The following is a 21,539-nucleotide window of genomic DNA, read 5'->3' as shown; positions in this document are numbered from 1 at the left end:
AAACAGATCTTGTCCACTTGCTCTTCTTTGTACAACTTGCTCATTATCTCTCCAAAGAATTCTAACAGATTTGTCAGGCATGACCTCCCTGGATGCTAATTCTGCCGTGTTTTACTGTGCGCTTCCAAGTACTCTGCAATCTCATTCTCAATAATGGATTCTAAAATATTACCAATAACCGGCCTATAATTGCATGTCTTCTGCCTCCCTCCCTTCTGAAATAGGGGTGTTACGCAAGCCATTTTAGAGTCTTCTGGAACCCTCCCTGACTCTATCATTCTTAAAAGGTGCTCCTACCTCTGCCTTAGCTTTCTCCTTCAGAACTATAGGGTGTTGTCCAGCTGGTCTGTGTGATTTATCCACCTTAAGACCTTTCAGCTTCTCCAGCAACTTCTCCTTAGTGATAGATACTCCACTCACTTTTGTTCACTGATTTCTTGAAGTTTTGATATGCTTCTGGTGTCTTCCAGCATAAGGGGTGATGCAAAATGCCTCCTCACTACCCCCGCTATTGCTTGTTCCCCATTACTACTACATCAGCCTCATTTTCCAACAGTGCAGTGCTCGCTCTTGCCTCTCTCTTACCTTCCAAATGTCTAAAACAACTCTTGCAATCTTCTGTTATAATTACTAGCTAGTTACCCTCATATTTCATCATCTTCCCAATTATTGCTTTCTTTGTTATCCTCTGCTGGTTTTTAAAGGCATCCCAACCTGAAACTTCCCACTAATCTTCACCACTTTGAATGCTTTTTCTTTTGCTTTTATGCTGTCCCTAACTTTCCTTGTCAGCCGTGCTTGCCTCTTCCTCCCTGTAACAATTTCCTTCTTCCTTCAGATACATTTCCTGAATTACCCCCAGAAATTCCTGACATTGCTACTCCACCATCTTCCCTGCTAGGCTCCCCTTCCAGTGAATTCTGGCCAACCTTTTCCTTTTGTCTTTGTAGTTACCTTTATTCATTTCTAATACCATTATATCTGTTTCTAGCTTCTCCCTCACAAACTGCAGGGTAAATTTTATCATATTATGGTCATTGCCTCCTTCAGCTTGTTAATCAAGTCTGCCTCATTACACGTCAGCCATTTGGATACTGAACTGGCTCAAAGGTAGAGGACAGAGGGTGGTGGTGGAGGGTTGCATTTCAGACTGTGGGGCGAGCCACAAGGATGGGTGCTGGGTTCACTGCTTTTTGTCACTTATATAAATGATTTGGATGTGAACCTATGAGGTATAGTTAGTAGGTTTGCAGATGACACCAAAATTTTAGGTGTAGTGGACAGCGAAGAAGGTTACCTTCAAGTACAACGGGATCTTGATCAGATGGGCCAATGGGCTGAGGAGTGGCAGATGGAGTTTATTTTGGATTTTGGGAAGGCAAATCAGTGCAAGACTTATACACTTAATGGTAAGGTCCTGGGGATTGTTGCTGAACAAAAATACCTTGGAGTGCAGGTTCATAGTTCATTGAAAGTAGAGTCATGGGTAGATAGGATAGTGAAGAAAGCATTTGGTATGCTTTCCTTTACTGGTCAGAGCACTTAATATAGGAGTTAGGATGTCATGTTGTGGCTGTACAGGACATTGGTTAGGCCACTTTGGGAATATTACATGCAATTCTTGTCTCCTTCCTATCGGAATGATGTTGTGAAACCTGAAAGTGTTCAGAAAAGATTTAAAAGGATGTTGCCAGGGTTGGAGAATTTGAGCGAAAGAGAGAGGCTAAATAAGCTAGGGTTGTTTATCTCTGGAATGTCGGAGGCTGAGGGGTGACCTTATAGAGGTTTATAAAATCATGAGGGATATAGATAGTATAAATAGACAAGGCTTGGTCCCTGGAGTGGGAGAGTGCAGATGAGAGGGCATATTTTTTTTACACACAGTGGTTTGTGTGAGGAATGAACTTCCAGAGGGTGTGGTTGATGCGGGTACAATTACAACATTTAAAAGGCATTTAGTAAGTACATGAATAAGAAATGTTTGGAGGGGTATGGACTGAGCACAACAGGTGGAACTAGTTTAGTTTGGGATTATGATCAGCATGGATTGGTTGGACAGAAGGGTATGTTTCTGTGCCGTGTGACTCTGACTCTTAACTCACACGGAATGAGGGGAGATGGAACAAAACCAGAAAAAAGGATGCACCTTCAGAGCTTGGGCAAGAAGGAAATTTGAAGGCAATATTACTTTATGGGCTTTAAGGGAAGGAAGCTGAAGCGCTAGATGAATAGACAGCTTCATTCTTAATAACAAAGAAGTTCATGAGCCCTTCCACTTGGTATTGGAGGTGAGGAGGAAGAGCAAGGAAACTGGGGTTTAAAAAGATCACTTATGTTGGAAAATTCTGATAAATTCAATATCTGGACTAATTAACCCTCCAGTCTTTTTTTTAATCTTTCTCCCTTCACCTTAAAAATATAACCCCTAGTCTTAAAATCCTTCACCCTCGGAAAAAGATACTTGCCATTCACCTTATCTGTGCCCCTCATGATTTTATAAACCTCTGTAAGGTCACCTCTCAATCTCATAAGCTCTAATAATAAAAGTCCCAGCCTATCCAGCCTCTCCTTATAACTTAGACCCTCCATTCACAGCAATATCCTTCTAAATCTCTTCTGAATCCTCTCTAGCTTAATAATATCCTTCCCATAATAGGGAGACCAGAACTGGACACTTACTCCAGAAGAGGCCACCCCAATGTCCTATACAATCTCAACATAATGTCCCAAGTCCTATACTCAAAGGACTGAGCAATGAAGGCAAGCATGTTAGATGCTGCCTTAACCACCTTATCTATGTGTGATACAGACTTCAAAGAATTATAAACTTGAACCCCTAGATGTCTTGTCTTCGTTTGTTTAACCAAAGTGCGATACTTTGCATTTATTCAAATTAAACTCCTCTTGCTACTCATCAACCCTTTGATCCAATTGATCAAGATCTCTTTGTAATCTTAGATAACCTTCAGTGTCAATCTTGTGTCATCTGCAAGCTTACTAACCATGCTTTCTATTTTCTCACCAAATCATTTATGTAAATGACACACAAAAGTGGACCCAGCACCGATGTCTATGGAACAGTGCGGTCACAGATCTCCAGTCCAAAAAACAACCTTCCACCATCATTCTCTGTCACCTGCCATTAAGCCAATTTTGTCCATCAAACCCTTAACCCTTCTCCTCCACACACCTTCTCTTCTTGGCTCCCATGTTAACTTTTATTGTTATAGATTTTCTGTTCCTATACTGTCTCCCTGTCCTTCACCAGGATTTCCATCATCATTATTTGTGTTAAAAGAATAGTCATTGACTCTGCTGTCATTGCAAACTACTGCCTATCTTCCCCAAGTTCCTTGCTTTTCCAAATTCCATGTACATGCTGTTACCTACCAGTTCCCTCCCCATATTTCCCAGAACCATGTTTGAATCCCACTCATTAAAGTTTCCACCCGGTCATAGTACTGAAACAGTGCTTATCAGTGTCACAGTTAACATGTTATGTGACTGACAATGGTAAAGTGTCAATTCTTATCCTTTTCAATCCATCTGCTGTCTTTGACACTGTTGAGCACTCCATCCTCATTCAATACCTCTCAAATCCAGCTGAGTGGAAGTGCACTGAGCTGGTCTCCTTTTATCTACCTACCCCCTCCCTCCCTCTCATGGCATTTCTTGCTGTTGCACTGCTTTTATTGGTATCCTCCAAGGATCTAATGTGGAGCCCATTCAGTTTCTCATCTATATACTTCCCAGAATGGCATCATTCAATTAAAAAGGATGTTACATTCCATGCACAAAGACAACGCCAGGCTTAACCTGGCGCCCTTTCAATCCCTCCACTGGCTTATATTGTCAGACTGCTTGTTTAATATCTGTTATTGAGGAGCAGCAATTTCTTTGGAAAAACCGAAGTTATGGCTTCATTACTTGCCACAAACTCTGTTCTTTAGTTACCTATTCAACCCTAGTCCTCTCAACTGCTTTGAACAAAGCTGCTTCCAGTTTTGGATTGTATTTGACCTCCGATGTCTTTCAGCCCATGTTCCATGCCATTAGTAACTCTTGTTTCTATGGCTCCTTTTGTCTGACTTCATTCCAGTCTCAGCTCATCCCTTTGTTATCTTTAGACCAGTGGTTCCCAAACTTTTCATTATCAGTGTGACAAGCAATTCCATAGCACTTTTTTCAGCTGAATTGATTGCTTGTTAATGTTACATTTCTTTCCATTTACTGCGATCTCTCCTGCGAGAGGTTTTCAACATGCTGTACATAACAAGCTAAAGAATGATTAAAGTATTAATGTTTCAAAACCACTCACAAAAAATATACCATCTTCAACACATTTTCAAAATCTGCTCAACTCAACTATATCTAACTATTCATGAGCAAAGGATTAGAGTAAAGCACAATGTAGAGTAAATTGCAGTTGACTTGCTTAGTTAGAAACTGGGCCTGCCATTGTGCGCAGTGCCTTTTGATCTGGGGAGGGATTGATTAGAGGGCCACCCCCAAATCTCGGCTCCACCAACAAACAATCCCAGCTGTTATTTACCATGTACACCGGCATTGAAAATGCTACCTTTCAGGTATATTGTTCCAACCGGCAAGAATACAGCCACAGCATGGTCAGCGATCATCAGATATTCAGCCAAAGATATCTCTCCAAACTTCCGCTTCGTGACATACATCCACACCTGCACAGTATGAGAAGTCTATGCATGTCTAACTTCGGAGGTTTGCGCATGCACAGTTGATAGGGGAACCAAGAGTCAGCAGATACTGCCTTCACTAATAGACACCAAGACTCCAGAGGGAATTGAAAGCGCAAGTGCAGCTTCGGTGCTCTAGTAAAGCAGCAATTGAAAATTTTGTAGTATGCTTTTTGTGCTGCAGCAGTCCTATTGAAAACTGCAGCTTGGACTTAATTATTCCATTGTACTTCTGGGCGAGTCTTCCATCTTCCATGGACTTGAGGTCATCTCAGGCTGTGTTGCGCTTGCATCAGATCCTCAGTAACACTGTGATATTGCCATTGATGCAGTCTTTTTAAATTAAGTACAGCATGGCATCTGTTGTGAGTTTGAGTTGAACACAATGTGTGTCTTTGGTTTCTGTCATTTAAGCCAAAACCTTAAGCATTAGATCTTTGAACTTAGTCTGTTCCTCAGTTGCGGGTTTACAATGGTATTGGGTGTTCCAACAGCAATATTTCTACAGATCAATTCTTTTACTGTTGTCAAAATTTCATCTTAAAATTTTTATTATTTCAATTTCCTGGCAAGTTGGTGTCAATTGAAGTAAAATTGCATTCTTTAAATACTGGACATAGTTCATATGTTGAGATCAGATAAACAAATTTGCTTTTTCTGTGCTTGAAAGTCTTGTTGAGTTGGTGTAAAACGGTAAAATGTGCAAATATTAATAGTTCTAAACTTTCTCCCCTGCAGATACTGACCCACGAGTGCTAGAGAAACAGGAACTGCAACAGCCAACATATGTAGCTCTTAGTTATGTTAACAGGTAAGAAGGCTTTTTCATATGAATACGTAAATGAGAGGTCTTGTTAGCTATTGTAGAAAATCCCTAAAAGAAAGTGTGGACGTGGGGGTAGCAGGGTGGTACGGAGCATTGTGAAACCCAACTTTTGGAGCGCAGTATACTTGACTAGTTTTTAACATCGTAAATTCAACTAATTTATTTGTCAGCTTCACTTTAGTTAAAATGTTTTTGTCTGTTATAAGTTTATTTACACGAGTAGAAAATTGGTAATCATAAATCTGTGGTGTAATATTGACCCACTAATATAAAATTGAGCTCTTTTCCCGGTAATAGTGATGAATGTAACTTTTTAAAAAACTTATTTTACAAACTAACTAATGTCTGAGGAGTTGTGAATGTGCTGAACATATCATCAATAGACATCACTACTTCTGGCTTTACGGTGCAAGGAAAGCCATTGTTGGAAGCAACTGAAGATGGTTAGGGCTAGGGCACTACTCTGAGAAATTTCTGCAGTGATGAACAATCGCCAACAGTCACACCCATCTTGCTTGGTGCTAGGAATGATTCCATATGAGTTCAACAACACTGAGTTGATTTTGGGCAAGGCCTCAAGTCTTCAGACCTCACTACAGCCTTCATCTAAAAGATCTCTATTCTAAAGTTGAGGTGAGATGAGTATGACTACTCTTGAGGTCAAGTTGCATTTGGCTGAGGCATCAAAGAATCCTTGTAAAACTGAAATTGATGGAAATCAAGGGAAAACTTTCCCTTGGCTTGGTTCATAGCACAATAAGATATGTTGATGGGTGATTAATAATTTCAGCCTGAGAACATTTCGGCAAGAATTTCTCAGATAAAATCTTCTTTGTCCATCAGAAAATCAGAAGTGTGTTGTTTGCTGAATGAATACGTTTTTAATAGGCCTGTGCTGCCTTTTCAAATCATCTAGCTTTTCTAGAGGATCATTAAGTACATTTTATGATGGCTTTGTTACTTTTGACACTAATTTTTGCTTTGAGTGAAAAATGCATTGTGCCACAATCCACACCATTTTCCTTGTGCACACGAGTGCTGACAAGAGACTAGGAGCATTTTCCTCAGTCTAGCACCTAAAAATGAATGACAACTGAAGAAAATCTCGCCAGAAGCTTTCCTCTTATGTGTTTTCAATGGAGCAGAAATTGATGATTAACACTTGAATCTATGACATTACCTGGACAAATACCGATTTACAAAATAATGGGCCCTGTCTTCTTTAATGAAGAATGTCAAAGTCAGAGGGCAATTGGTTAAAGTATTGTGATTTACAGACCACTGGACCCTAATAGTTAGCACAGATGATGATCAACAGAAATGAATAGATATAACCAATGAAATGGTGAAAGCTTTGGGGGAAGAAAAATGAATGTGAAAAAGCAAAAGACATGAAAATAGGCAAATAATGTAGAGGTAATGGTAAGTGGTTAACAGCAGGAACAGGTATCACAAATTGAGTATGTTGGAACTGGTTAGCTCAGTTGGCCAGATGGCTGCATTCTTAAACATAAAACATTGTATGACATAAGAATAAGTAAAAATCCCAAGGGAATAATGATCAAGACTGGAATTTTCAGTGTACTGAGACAAAATGTGTACCTTCAAAGATCACAAATTTGAGAAATCTGGTTGTGGAGGTGGATGGATCGGGTTAGCTGGACAGTAGTGGAGGGGTTCTCAAGATGACAGGAGAGACTATTTTTAGCAAACATCTTCAGGAAAAATAAAGTTGGATTGGTAATATTTAAGGAATGAGATGTTGCTTCATGAAGTGATTGAAGCAGGGATGTAGACCAAGAAGGAGAAGAGAATGATGATTGCTTAGATCATTTGAAATTGAAAATAGGAGGCTCCCGTGAACACTGGAAGAAGAAAACATCAAGGTTATGAGGCATGGAGAAATGGACACGACCTGCCCTTAGGCAGTTTATGACTACATTAGGCTTTGCCTCGCACTATTCAATCAAAGGAAATTGAACATCACTTAGCTCAGTTGGCTATTACATACAGCAAATGTCATGAATGCATGTTCAGTTGCTGTTCTGGCTAGGTCACCATGAATGCTACACCTTGCCCCTCACTTGGGATGTCATGAATCTCAGGTTAAACTCATCACCATTTGTGTCTCTCTCAAATGAGAGAGCAGCCTGTGGGACTACAGTGGCTTGCACTTTTTCGCTGAAGATAGACCACTGAATCTGAGCCATGCATGCTGATGTTAAAGTTGATGTTAACAGTATTGATGTTTTTTGAAGGGTGTCCAGCTCCAAGATTTTCTTTTGCAGCTGAAATGATTGATTAAATAGAATCACCTCAAATGTCGTACTCCATTGTTAGGAATTACCATTTATTTGTAAGTCATCTTTTTATGGAGTAGAACTCAGAAAAAATGTTCAAAAGAATTGAAAGACCAAAATGTTAAGAGTTTATTGAAGGCATAAAAAGGAATCTCAACTCATTGGCTTAAGAAATGGCAAACTAGGATGGAGTTAGAAAGAATCCCTGGGTGCAGGTAGCTTCAGACAAATGACAATAAGCCCACCATTCAATTTTTTTATGGGTTACTCAAGGAAAAGTGGTGCTGCTTCAGAAGCTTATGAGCATGGTTTTCCACTTTCATCGAGGTGCAAGAACTGCAGCATGCGTGCAAGAAGGCACTGTTAAGTTTCAGGCCAAAGTTTTCCATTATCCTGGCCACATTGCAAGCTCTGGCAGCAATGTAAACACCAGTAACTGTGTAGCATAGGACAGAGCTGATCAACACAAAGGTTGTTATCAAAGTGGCTCCCTAATGGATTTTCTCCAGAGGCTGGGCTACTGGCCGATAGCATCTTGATGGGTACAACCAAATGGCTATCTCTGATGCCTGATAATTCTGTTCTGGCTTCTTTCATACAATACCTTATAAAGCACAACAGGTTGTGTTTGGAAGACTTCCGAGAAGCTAGCATAATAATTAGATAAATATTCATATCTCTCTGTGGTATCACTACAAATTATTATGATAAAGCCATCATTAGATCGAGATGTTTCTACTAATATTGACCTAAGTAAGTTATCTCTTGTTATTACTTGCTTCTGTAAATGTTCGGATTCAAGTGGGGACATGTGGCAAGGGTTGACAGCTAGGCCTAGATCAGCTTTCAGGATGGCCTAATCTGTTCAGCCTTCATCTCTGGTATACTTTCCCATGGAGCATATTAACTTTAAACAATCCTAATAACAACCCATCTGGTGCAAAGTGCCAGTTGAAAGCCAAAAAAGAAAAATACAACAAGGATTTCTAAAAAGATTAGTGCATTTGCCTTTGAAGTGCATGATCTTTTTAACTGCCATCCCACCTGAAGGTTCTTGACCTCTGTAATGTAGCATTGGTATACTGACACTTTATATCCAACATGTCCTAAGGCCAAAACTGGTACAGAATCCTTTTCCACCCTATTCTACAGATGAAAATCAACTCCAAGTAGTGGAATGATATATATGTCCCCAGACTTGAATTGGATAGATTTACCACAATCCTAAAGAATTAATGTATTGTGAGAGGTTGGCTGTGGGGAGTATAAAGATGCTTGTAAAAGTAGTAAATATGGCATGTGAGTTAACTGAATTTGGTGGGATGTGAAATATAGATTTCCTGTGGACACGTTGAGATGCTAGAGGTAAAGTCAGTTGGGCCTCACAGCACCTTGTATCGGGTGGTGCTTGCAATGCATGTTGATGCCATGAATACTCATTGACATAAAACCTTTTTAAAATCAGGACACAAAAGAGGGGAGCAGGTGAATAAGGACAATAGCAGCTTGAATGGAGTCTTGGGGCTGGCAAGTGTGAATCAGTGGTTGGAAGGTATGGAGAGAGGTCAAGCACAGGGAAAAGTGCAAAGACCCTGGCATCATGTGAAGGTGGGTGAGGGCAGTTAGTCAAGGTAAATCAAAAATGGGTGTAAAAGGTGGTCAGTACTATCTAAATATGAGTTAATCATAGAACATAGAACAGTACAGCGCATAACAGGCCCATCGGCCCTTGATGTTGCGCTGACCTGTGAACTATTCTCAGCTTGTCTCCCTACACTATCCCACCATCATCCATATGCTTATCCAAGGATTGTTTAAATCTCCCTAATGTGGCTGAATTAACTACATTGGCAGATAGGGCATTCCACGCCCTTACCACTCTGAGTAAAGAACCTGTCTCTGACATCTGTCTTAAATCTATCACCCCACAATTTGTAGTTATGTCCCTTGTACAAGCTGACATCATCATCATAGAAAACATCACTGTCTACCCTCTGATCATCTTGTATGTCTCTATCAAATCCCCTCTTAGCTGCCTTCTTTCAATGAGAACAGACTCAAGTCTCTCAGCCTTTCCTCATAAGACCTTCCCTCCAGACCAGACAACACCCTGGTAAATCTCCTTTGCACCTTTTCCAATGCTTCCACATCCTTCCCAAAATATGGTGACCAGAACTGTACACAATATTCTAAGTGTGGCCGCACTGGCGTTTTATATAGTTGCAGTGAGATATTGCACCTCCGGAACTCAGTCCCTTTACCAATGAAACCCAACACACCATATGCCGCCTTAACAGCGCAATCAACTTGGGTGGCAACTTTCAGGGATCTATGTACATGGACTCCCAAGATCCCTCTGCACATCCACACTACCAAGAATCTTTCCATTGACTCAGTACTCTGCCTTCCTGTTATTCTTCCCAAAGTGCATTACCTCACATTTAGCTGCATTGAACTCCATTTGCCACCCCTCAGCCCAATTCTGCAGTTTATCCAAGTCCCTCTGAAATCTGTAACACTCTTCCAAACTGTCCACTACTCCACTGACTTTAGTGTCATCTGCAAATTTACTAATCCATCCACCTATGCCTGCGTCTAAGTCATTTATAAAAATGACAAATAGCAGTGGTCCCAAAACAGATCCTTGTGGCACACCACTAGTAACCGGACTCCAGGCTGAACGTTTTCCATTTCCTAAGAGATTGAAGTCCTTATAGTGCTCTTAACATAAGTTCAATTGCCACCTGCTGGCAGTGATCTTGAACAATGACGTTTTTACAAGGCATAGAGAGGAAGGCCAGCGAAGCCTGAAACTTCAACCATGACTTGATTCTAACTTGAATATTCAATGAAAATGGATACAAAACCAGATCATTGTTTCTTCCACAATAAAGAAACATACCTAACTACCCTGTAAATGCCAATGCGTGCCAGCATGGGTATGTTTTGCTCTGTGACAGAGCTAGTCTCAACAAAGAACGAAGTGCAGATGGTGCACAACGTAATACGAATTATAAACTTGAACAAACAGTTGTGCCAACTTTGTGCTCTCAAGAAGCCTTGTGTTAATGGCTTGGTGTTGGGCAAGAATTTTTGGATTTGATGCAGAGCCCCTCTGTTGTGTGTCCACCTGTACCTGCTGTATTGTCAGCTGACTGGATTTCATCACTCACTGTAGATAGTTTCCTAATTAATCTGCTCAGCGATATTATTACACACATCTGGAGCAGGTGAGAATTGAACCAAGGCCTCCTAGTTCAGAGGATGGAACCCTACAATGCTTTGACTTCCCAAGATATTTCTTGCTGCAGAATCCCTTACACACTGTGGGCACATTGAATTTAATTGTAATCACTTGGGAAATGCAGAAAAATCAGCAGACCGGGAGTGGCACACTTTTGGTTCATTGTCAGGAAGAGTGCATACCTGACAAAATTCTGCCCATTTGCATTAAATTTTACCTTTTAAATAAATTCCATATAATCATTAGAATTTTCAGCTTCCGTTCAAAAAACCATTTCGGTTCCTCTTTATGCTTAAGTTAACAATCACACAACACTGGGTTATAGTCCAATAGGTTTATTTAGGAGTACTAGCTTTCAGAGTGCTGCTCCTTCATCTGGTAACTAGTGGGACAGGATCATGAGACACAATTGTTGTTAAGTCTTTCATCTTTTAGAATGGATTGCAGGTTTTGGTTCATGGGTTTATTGAATATATTGTTTTAATTGCACGACACTGATCTTTTGCTATAAATTCTGTGTCTTATGATCCTGCCCCAGTAGTTACCTGATGAAAGAGCAGTGCTCTGAAAGCTAGTAATTCCAAATAAACCCATTGGACTATAACCTGGTGTTGTGAGATATTTACTTTTGCCCATCCAGTCGAACACCAGCACCTCCACTTCATGCTTAAATTAATTCACTTTCATTGCTCTCAAAGTTTATCCACAGTTACCAGTATCATGTTGTGAAAAGTTTATTAGCAATTTTTTAAAAAATGTAAAGTAAATTGAACATGTAGCCTGTGCTGAATTTTCCAACATGGTGTTTTTTATCCAGTGGTTTCAACAACTGAAGAAAGCCACACGAGGGAGCACTCTTCCAGTGCACTGGAGAGTGTAAATCACCATAGACTGACTGAAATTGCCTCAGTGGAACAGACGCACTTTCTGATTTTCTGCTTATCTGACTCACCATAATTCTGAAATGTGTATGGAATAAAACATATTTTATGGAATATTCAGTTTTAGTTTTAATTCTAGTCTTAAAGTTATAGTTTACAATTGTATTAGAAAGCAATTTTGTGTTAATATTTATTTTTGCAGATCTGTAATTTTGTAATGTAATAGTTAATAACAGAAGGGCTTCACTATTAACTCAAATATTTCACTTTACTTTAGGAGCTGGTTATTCTAAGCATTTCTAGCAAGGGTCCAGTAATTTGAATGTGTGATGAAAATGAAGTATTTAGACCATTTCACCTGATTAGATAAATCCTATTCTTCTTACACATAAAATATCCAGTAACAGATGGTTTTACTTATAAGTGAGTGTTTTTACACTTTTAGTCTTTGAATATATTTGGAAATTGGACCCAAAGAAAAGAAAATCGTTGCAAGAAATTTTACATAGACATCCAAAAGCAATCCCTCTTCTGGTTAAACTTCCATGCAAGACATTATAATAATGACTTTTTAAAAATTGTACTTCCCCAGACTTCAGCTGACTAAAACTGAAAGCACATTTCCTTTGCTACTGAGACACTGGTCTACTGCCAAAGAAAAATCTAGACAATCTATTGTATTTTTATGAGCAATGCTTAGGAGACCTTAATTACAGACAGACGCAACCTACAACAAAGAATATACTGTGCCTAGCAACATGTTTTTGCAAGTGCTTATTGTGTTTTTACTATGTTGATAAGTGTTTTAAATTCAAACACAAAATCATAATTACACATCAATTCATGGAATGGGAGGAGAGATGATAAAAGGAAGTAGCAAGTGGGGTCAAGTGAGAGTGGAGAGCACAAAAGTGCAAAGACCACTATCATCTGGTTGGACAGTTGGGAGCTATAATGGAAGGAAGCAAGGAGGTAAGTCACAATTACAAGAAGACATGATAACGATTGGAGAATGGGAGCATTTGTGTTTGGTAGCAAGCCCTATTTTCAGTGGCCCCCTACTTTATAAAGTTTGGGAGTTGGGAGAACTCCTTTAAGTTGGCATCAGTTCTGTTGGATAATTGAGCCAATTAAAAATAAATATATCAACCTTAGAAATGGCAAGCTTTAGTTAAGTGTAATAGAAAATGCTTGATGGAGAAATGTGGCAGTTATAAGGAGTGTTTATTCTCCACTGAATCTAATGTAGGAACTTATAAGTTGATATGAACCCTGCCATCATTATTTCATTGTTACTAGGTCAAAATCCTGGAATTCCTAACAGTGCAGTGAGTATCTCTACATCCCAAAGACTGCATCAGTTCAAGGAGGCAGCTCACCCCCACCTTGTCCAGTGCAATTAAGGATGATCAACAAATGTTTGTGTAGCCAATGGCACTCACATCCCATGAGTGAATGCTAAAAAATGAAATGCTATTTCTGAGTGGATGTTGGAAAAACTGAATCTTTCATCCATTTCCTCATAATGCAACAAGCACATCGATATTTTTCAAGACAAATAGGAGATCAAAATAGCGTTTGGTGATGGTGCAAAAAGAACAGTAGTGAGGCAAGAGACTTCTTGCACGGTGCCTGATTTCTTTTTCAATTGACTGCGATTTTCAACCAAATAATACTTAAATATCATATTAATTGCAAAGGATATGAAGCACTTGGAGACATTTCTGAAAATTGTGCTGAGGTGCTATTTAAATCCAAGTTTTTGTTTTAACATTTGATCTGGTGAGAAGTATCAATGAGCGAGCTGTGCATCTAATTAAAATGCACTTTTTTTAATTAGGTGGGTCATAGATTATTCAGCATTTCTGTCTAGCTACACAAAATTTAAAGCCTGCTTAGCTGTCCAGGTAGTCTACTCAGCTGTCTCTGCTTCTGATTCCTATTCCTACATGAAGTGCTTTTCAACATGTGCCATCTGTGATGCTGATCCCACCTAGATGTCTGTTTATGTGCTAATGTATAGTGTGCATGAATCATTCTTTGAGTTACATTCCTCATCTGAAGACTCTGTTATGCCCTGCAGTATCACTGGCAGAAGATGGAAGACTGACATTAGTATCGCACAAAGTTGAATTGAGGTTCCAGTTTAACATCTCTCCATTGACAGCAGCTTCCACTGCTGCCAAATTAATCTCCAAGGGTCCTTTTCCAATCATGGTCAAGATAGTTATGAATGCAGGGCTGGCCCCACTCTCCTATCTTTTCCTGCAGTTGTGAACTCTTTCCTCGCAATGAGAAATAACAGAAGGTTCGGACTATGAGGGTGTAGGATGTTTCCAAGGATGGGATAAGATATTTGAAAGGGGATGGAGAGAATAAATATACTCGATTACAGCTCACTATTGTTGTTGTGGATACATGAGAAAGAGCCTGAGCAGAAATGACTTTGATATTAATGGTTGGGAGTCCAGAACTAGAGGGCATAGGTTTAGGGTGAGAGGGGAAAGATATAAAAGAGACCTAAGGAACAACCTTTTCACGCAGAGAGTGGTACGTGTATGGAATGAGCTGCCAGAGGATGTGGTGGAGACTGGTACAATTGCTACATTTAAGAGGCATTTGGATGGGTATATGAACAGGAAGAGTTTGGAGGGATATGGCCGGGTGCTGGCAGGCGGGACTAGATTGAATTGGGATATCTGGTCAGCATGGACGGGTTGGACCGAAGGGTCTGCTTCCATGCTGTACATCTCTATGACAACTATGCAGAAGAATTTCTAAGGAATTGAGAGAATGATGTTTGTCAGCAAAGTGTTGCAGGGCACTTACTTGACCAGACCTTTGGGAGATCATTGATGGCATTGGATCTATGTCCTCTGCACTGCACTCCAACTGCTTGCTTTTTCTGATACCTCAATTGATTTTTGTTTAGTGAGGCTGGCTAACTTCTTGCTGTCTTCACAAAGGAGAACTTTGCATGTCTTGATTGTTCCCAGTGTTACCTCCAAAGATCTCTCCATGGGCTGGGGGAGCAGCTTGCTCATGTTTTCGATCTGTTTTCCTACACTTCTGCATTTTGCTGAGTGAATTGTACAATTATGCCACTGTTGCTAAGGTTCCTTTGAGTGGAGATCTTTCAGTGCAGTTTCAGAGACATCATCCTGCTAGCTCCCAACAGGATGGCAAATCCAGTTACTAATCTTAAATGTTTGGTCCTGGCAAGTATTAACTGTGAGGTCTGCCCCCAGAGTCTGCTCCAAGGCATTATGATTCCATGAATTTATATGGAACTCATATGGAAGAAATATAGTGTGGAGTCACCCATTCTTCTATCGTAAATTTGGCATTTGGCTTCCAAACTTTTTGTTACAGGGTGATGGGCTCAAAGCATGCCAGAATTACATTTGATGACATGTTGACAGAGGGGAGTTCAGTTAACTCGCACCCGGCAGAAATTAGGAGGGCCTAGTTTCTGGCAGCTGGTTGGTAATCATTCTGTCAAATTGCAATTTAAGTCTGCCATTTTGTTTCTTCTGAGATCCACTGCCAAATACAAAAATGATTCTGTACAACTGTCACTTAAAGGTACAATTGACTGCACCCACAAAGCACTGCATTAACAAGACCATAGAAAGTGCGCTAAAAGGAAGGAGTTTTGCTCACTCAATATTCAGCTGGTGTGTGATGACAGGCAATATGTTTAGACATTTCTCTAATTTTTCCAATGCCAATTTTTGTATCATATAAATTTATATATGATGTTCTGACCGTTTTCATAATTGCTTTTAGCTTGCAGTGCTGAATCCCCGTGCTGTACCACCTAAGCCAAGCTGTTTACTAAGCCATAATGTTACCACTCAGTGCATAGCTCATAAAATCTGTTGATTCCAGACCACAGGTATTGAGGAATGGTACACTAAAAGTAATGCCTGTAACTGAGCTCTGAGAAAATAATTGCCATTTTGAAACAGGTTCCACTGCCAGTATAGTTTGAGTTGCCTGAGATGAGGCCTTGAATCTGTAGCTGAGTTGAGTTTGACGGCACACTCATTGAATACGCAACCCAGAAAACCAATTGGGGAGGAATCAGTGGAAGCACATAAAGAAGAAGACAAGCAGAATGTCAAGAAAATGTTGAGAGTTATCAATTGTGCCCACTGCCAGATCTTTGCAATAAGAAACCATTAAGGAATATTTTGGTCACTCATCCCACCCTTGCACAGTAACCCTTTCTACTCTCAGACACAGAGTTTACATCTTCAAGTTAATTTGAATCGTGGCATTGGTATTGCCATCATTTCACCAGGCATGGCCAAACAAGTATCAATCCAAGTAAATGGTGCACACCAAGAAGTTGTTTTGAAAACATTCAGTATTCAGTTGTGAACAAACAATTCGAAGACTAAATGGTACCCTTGTGCAAATCATCATTTGCCTGTGTTGTATCTTTTGCCTAATATAGTGCTCACTGTGATGTACTGTTGCAGCAGTTTCATTGTTCAATGTTTTCTATCATAAGGATATGCCCCAAACTTATTAAATTGCACCTACCCCCTTTCTGCCCATTCCACTAAGCTAAGACATTCTGTGGCTTTTACAGTTCACCTTACTTTTTTGAAATGTATTTTTGTGTTGCCAACATACATTGAAATTGTGTTCTCTGCAACAAATCAACTATGTACACTAAGAATGAAAGTGAAATTAACATAGCTAAAGTATACTGCTGCCAAATTTTACCCAATTTGAGCATTTACTCTCAACCTTTTGGTTTTTGTTACATTAACTATGCATTTATAACTTGCTTTCAGTAGAACACAAGTGCTAGTATTGTCTCTGACACCTGTGGTGTACCAGTAGGTTCCTGTGCTACAAAATCTGCTTTATAGTGTGTAACAGATGTACAAAGCTTAAAAGAATTTCAGCTGTTGCATTACTTACATGGTCTGGTGAAATTTCTGTAATGCACTCTCTTTTTGTCCTACAACTCGCATTCATGTTAAGGATTCACTGAACTCCAGTCAGTCTAAATGTACTAAATGTTATAATGTTTTCTATTTCTACATGCACAGTTTGTTTAGGTATCAAAATAGCAAAAGGATTCATGTTTGACTGTTAATAGTAACTCTATTTCATTCTCCTCTGATGCTGCTGCACTTGCTGAGTATTTCCAGGACATTTCATTTCAAAACCATTGTTTATACAAATTGATATGGAGGCCAACTTATGGTGCAGTGGTAATGTCCCTACCCCTGAACTAAGAGACCTGGGTTTTACTCTTAGCTGCTCCAGAGGTGTGTAATAACATCTCAGGTTGATTTAAACAAAAAGGAAGAAAAGCTACAGAGAATTAAATCTTCCCTTCAGTCAGATGAGTTTGAAGTTGAGAATATAGACACTGAGAATTGACCATAACGTTGTATTCTGATTAATACTTGTATCTTGATATTTAAATGTAAATGTTGATATTGGGATTCAAAAGAATGAATGTCTTCGTTTGGTAGTGTTTCCTTCTCTGCCCAGCCACATTTTCATGCTACAATAAGTGTGCATTAGTGTTTCGAAGACTGTGTGAGTTGTTGCAATGCTTTAATATGAGCTTTGGCCCATCATTGCCCATATGATAGTTAACCATGCCAATTACACTAGTGGTGTGATTTTGTATCTCTGAGGGACAAGTTAAGGTCAGCTTTAGTGAAAGCCTCTAAGCCCGTCTTTTAACCAAGTTCAAGTATATAGTATTGTACTTGGACGAACATTTTTATAGAATCATGCAGCACAAAATAAGCTAATGGACGCGTTACGCCTACAAGGGGGATTTTGAAAGAGCTATCCAATTTGTCTTGTTCTTTACCCTGTGGCCTGGAATTTTCTTTTCAAATAAGTATTTAATTCTTTACACATCATCTTGACTTTTGCTGATTATCATCAAACTCTACCCTCAAGTTATTGGTGATCTTCCCAATGGAAACAGTTCTCGTTTGTGGGGACACTTGACACTTTTTAACAGCTGTTAAATTTCCCCTAAACCATTTCTGCTCTAAGGAGAGAAATTCCAGCTTCACTAGCCGCTCCATAAAACTGAAAACCTTCATCTTTGGTACCGTATGGATGAATCTCTTCTGCATTTTCTCTATCCTTTCTGAATTATCTTCAACTCATCCTTCCTGAGGTGTTGTGGCTAGAAGTTGATAAAATACTCCAGCTGAAGCATAACTGGTGACATTACTATAACTTCTTGTTTTTGTACACTGTCTCTATTTATAAAGTCCATGATACCATGCAGCAACAGTCCCCAAAACTATATTACAACCTTGATTAGGGTTGCAGTGATATCAAATGAAGCCACAAATATTTCTAATAATTGATCATGCTAATATGCAGAATAAAAGAGAAATTTACTTTGTTTTAACTATTTTTATTCTGCACTGAAATTGGCATTTTGAAATCGGCAAGACTTAAAAAATCAACCAGTTCCAGAAAGCTATTCCAAACATTTTGTTTCATTGTCAGAGTTCAGTTTAAACTTGCCTGGCTTCAGCTAATTACTGCTCAGCATGGTCCCTGAGAGAGTGGCTTGTAAGGGCATACCAGGTGTGGATGGAATAAGTAAGCTTTATAATTAAAGTTTTGGGGCAGTGACGATGAGGAGGATCTCCACTACCAGAGCCAATTGATTAGCTCGTGTGCAAACTGCTCTTCCAATACCTGGTGCAAGAGCTGTTTCAGGCTTTCAGAACAGATCTGTGCTTCCAAAAAGGCTGATTATGTTCTTGGAGGACACCAACCTATACAACATCCATATAGTACTAAATGAATCATCCCCAAAGACATCCAGCTGGCCTATTGCATGGTAGGGGGGAGAAGGTGCCTAAAACCCAACTTCAGTACTAAGTGAAACTGCAGCTCTTTGAAGAGCCATTGAACCAGTTCGTTTCTTAAGCAATCTCATGCAAGTAGTGATCCCTGCTGTCCAGTAGTAATGCAAAGTTTTAATTAAAGGGTGCCAGTCTGATTTCTGATCTATGAATTATAAACTGTATCTCTGATCTTTCTTAGATTAATTAGTAGCACTGTTGTGGTTCTGTTCGCCGAGCTGGGAGTTTTTGTTGCAAACGTTTCGTCCCCTTTCTAGGTGACATCTTCAGTGCTTGGGAGCCTCCTATGAAGCACTTCTGTGCTGATTCCTCCGGCATTTATACTGGTTTGAATCTGCCGTTTCCGGTTGTCAGTTGCTGTCCGCTGCAGTGGCCGGTATATAGGGTCTAGGTCAATGTGTCTGTTGATAGAATTTGTGGATGAGTGCCATGCCTCTAGGAATTTCCTGGCTGTTCTCTGTTTGGCCTGCCCTATAATAGTGGTGTTGTCCCAATCGAATTCGTGTTGTTTGTCACCTGAATGTATGGCTACTAGCGATAGCTGGTCGTGTCATTTCGTGGCTAGTTGGTGTTCATGGATGCGGGTTGTTAGCTGTCTTCCTGTTTGTCCTATGTAGTGTTTTGTGCAGTCCTTGCATGGGATTTTGTACACTACGTTGGTTTTGCTCCTGCTGGGTATCGGGTCCTTTGTCCTGATGAGTTGTTGTCTGAGGGTGGCTGTTGGTTTGTGTGCTGTTATGAGTCCTAGTGGTCGCAGCAGTCTGGCTGTCAGTTCAGAAATGCTCCTGATGTATGGGAGTGTGGCCAGTCCTTTGGGTTGTGGCATGTCCTCATTTCGTTGTCTTTCCTTAAGGCATCTGTTGATAAAATTGCGCGGGTATCCGTTCTTGATGAATATCTTGTATAGATGTTCTTCTTCCTCTTTTTGTAGTTCAGGTGTGCTGCAGTGTGTTGTGGCCCTTTTGAATAATGTCCTGATGCAACTTCGTTTGTGTGTGTTGGGGTGGTTGCTTTCATAGTTCAGGACTTGGTCTGTGTGTGTGGCTTTCCTGTATACCTTCGTTGTGAATTCTCCGTTCGGTGTTCTTTGTACCATCACGTCTAGGAATTGGAGCTGGTTGTCCTTTTCTTCCTCTCAACTTTCCTTCTGAACTGTCAGCCAGACTGCTGCGACCACTAGGACTCATAACAGCACACAAACCAACAGCCATTGTGTGAATGATTTGGAGATGCCGGTGTTGGACTCGGGTGTACAAAGTTTAAAAATCACGCAACACCAGGTTGTCAACCTGATGAAGGAGCGGCGCTCCGAAAGCTAGTGCTTCCAATTAAACCTGTTGGACTATAGCTTGGTGTTATGTGATTTTAACTTTATATTGTGTACGTGAGCCTGTAGATCGTCCTCTTCCCACATTCCTTGTAATTTGATCAATTTATATTATCATAACCAGTTGGCGCTGCTTATATACGTTTTAGTCACACAGCAACAATGATATGTTTTAAATTGTATATTAGTACTTAGGACTGTGATGATTAAATAGTGACTAGGATCTTTGCTGCTATCTTCATGAAATACAGCTTAATTTCTCTTTGGCTAGTAGTCATCACTATTTAACTTTATGTGAAGCTTCTATATAATCTAGCACATTGGTAAAAACTTTGATTTTACATTAATAATAAGTAATTGACAGATACAATTTAATACTGAGATTCTCTGATGTTAAATTTCTCCAAGTACAGATTAATGCTTTTTGGCATCAGGTTTCTCATATTCCTCAAACTTTCTGGCTCTTGTCTTACTGCAAAAAAAATTAACATGGATATAAATAAAAATACATTACTTCCAGCAATGGAATAGCATACAGATTTTTAAAGTTATATTATGGCCAGCATAAGATGTTTATCTTTTCTCGGTAAAGCCTGTCATCAGTTTATGAAAAAGAACACTTGTGCTTTTTTTTTCATTTACATCTGGGGCAGAGGTGGAAGAAACCATGTTGGAGGTTAGTTGATGTAATAAAATCTAAACACACTCCCAAAAATGTAACTTGCTGTTACGTTAATAAACATGCTGAAAATGTACCAATGAGTTTTCTTTTCTCCTTCCGTCTGGCCTTGTTCACTAGTATTGAGAAACTGGTTTTTTTAAGTTCGATACCTCCGTAAACAACAATTCACCCAACAACTCACCAGGCTGTAAGGTTTCAGGAATTTTGTATTAATTGCAATTGTATAGTTGGGCCAGAATGTCAGTTTATGGTTGAGACTAAATGAATAGAAGAAAGACTAATGAAAACCAAAAGTGCTAGCGCACTTCTCTAATACTTTTGAGTCTGTTGAATCAGCAAATATGTGCAGCATTTTTGCATGCTACATATGTTGTCTTTGATTATGCGAGACAAGGTCTTTATCGCTGCTGGAAGCACGGTTTGTGTCAGCATGAAGTCTTTCATGCTTGGAAGATGCGCACTTAAGGTATATAATTGTGAAATGGCTGTGGTTTGCTTGTTTAAAAATCTTACACCATGCAGTTAATTTAAAAGGTTGTTCTTTGATTTCTTTGTGAAGAGTTTCAAAGGGTAGTTGTGATCTTTATGACAGAGTTGTTAGTTATGATGAATAGGTAGCATGTTTAATTTTGATGTTGAATATGATTGGTACCAAATTGTAATGCCCTCTCAAAGAAGGGCAATGACAAATCCAG

At 39.6% G+C, this 21,539-nt stretch overlaps 1 protein-coding gene across 1 annotated transcript in view; it reads left to right on the top strand.

Annotated features, from left to right (window-relative positions):
- Positions 1 to 21,539, top strand: part of jazf1b (JAZF zinc finger 1b) — a 276,769-nt gene that overhangs the window by 116,541 nt on the left and 138,689 nt on the right. Inside the window, exon 2 of the mRNA XM_060824622.1 lies at positions 5,448 to 5,520. Within this exon, the coding sequence (XP_060680605.1) occupies positions 5,448 to 5,520 (73 nt within the window). The remainder of the gene's footprint in view (positions 1 to 5,447; positions 5,521 to 21,539) is intronic.

The sequence above is a fragment of the Hemiscyllium ocellatum genome, chromosome 5 (genome assembly GCF_020745735.1).
Source record: "Hemiscyllium ocellatum isolate sHemOce1 chromosome 5, sHemOce1.pat.X.cur, whole genome shotgun sequence".
Lineage (NCBI taxonomy): Eukaryota > Metazoa > Chordata > Chondrichthyes > Orectolobiformes > Hemiscylliidae > Hemiscyllium > Hemiscyllium ocellatum.
Note: the sequence above shows the minus strand (reverse complement) of the source record. Positions and strands in the feature narration are given on the sequence as shown.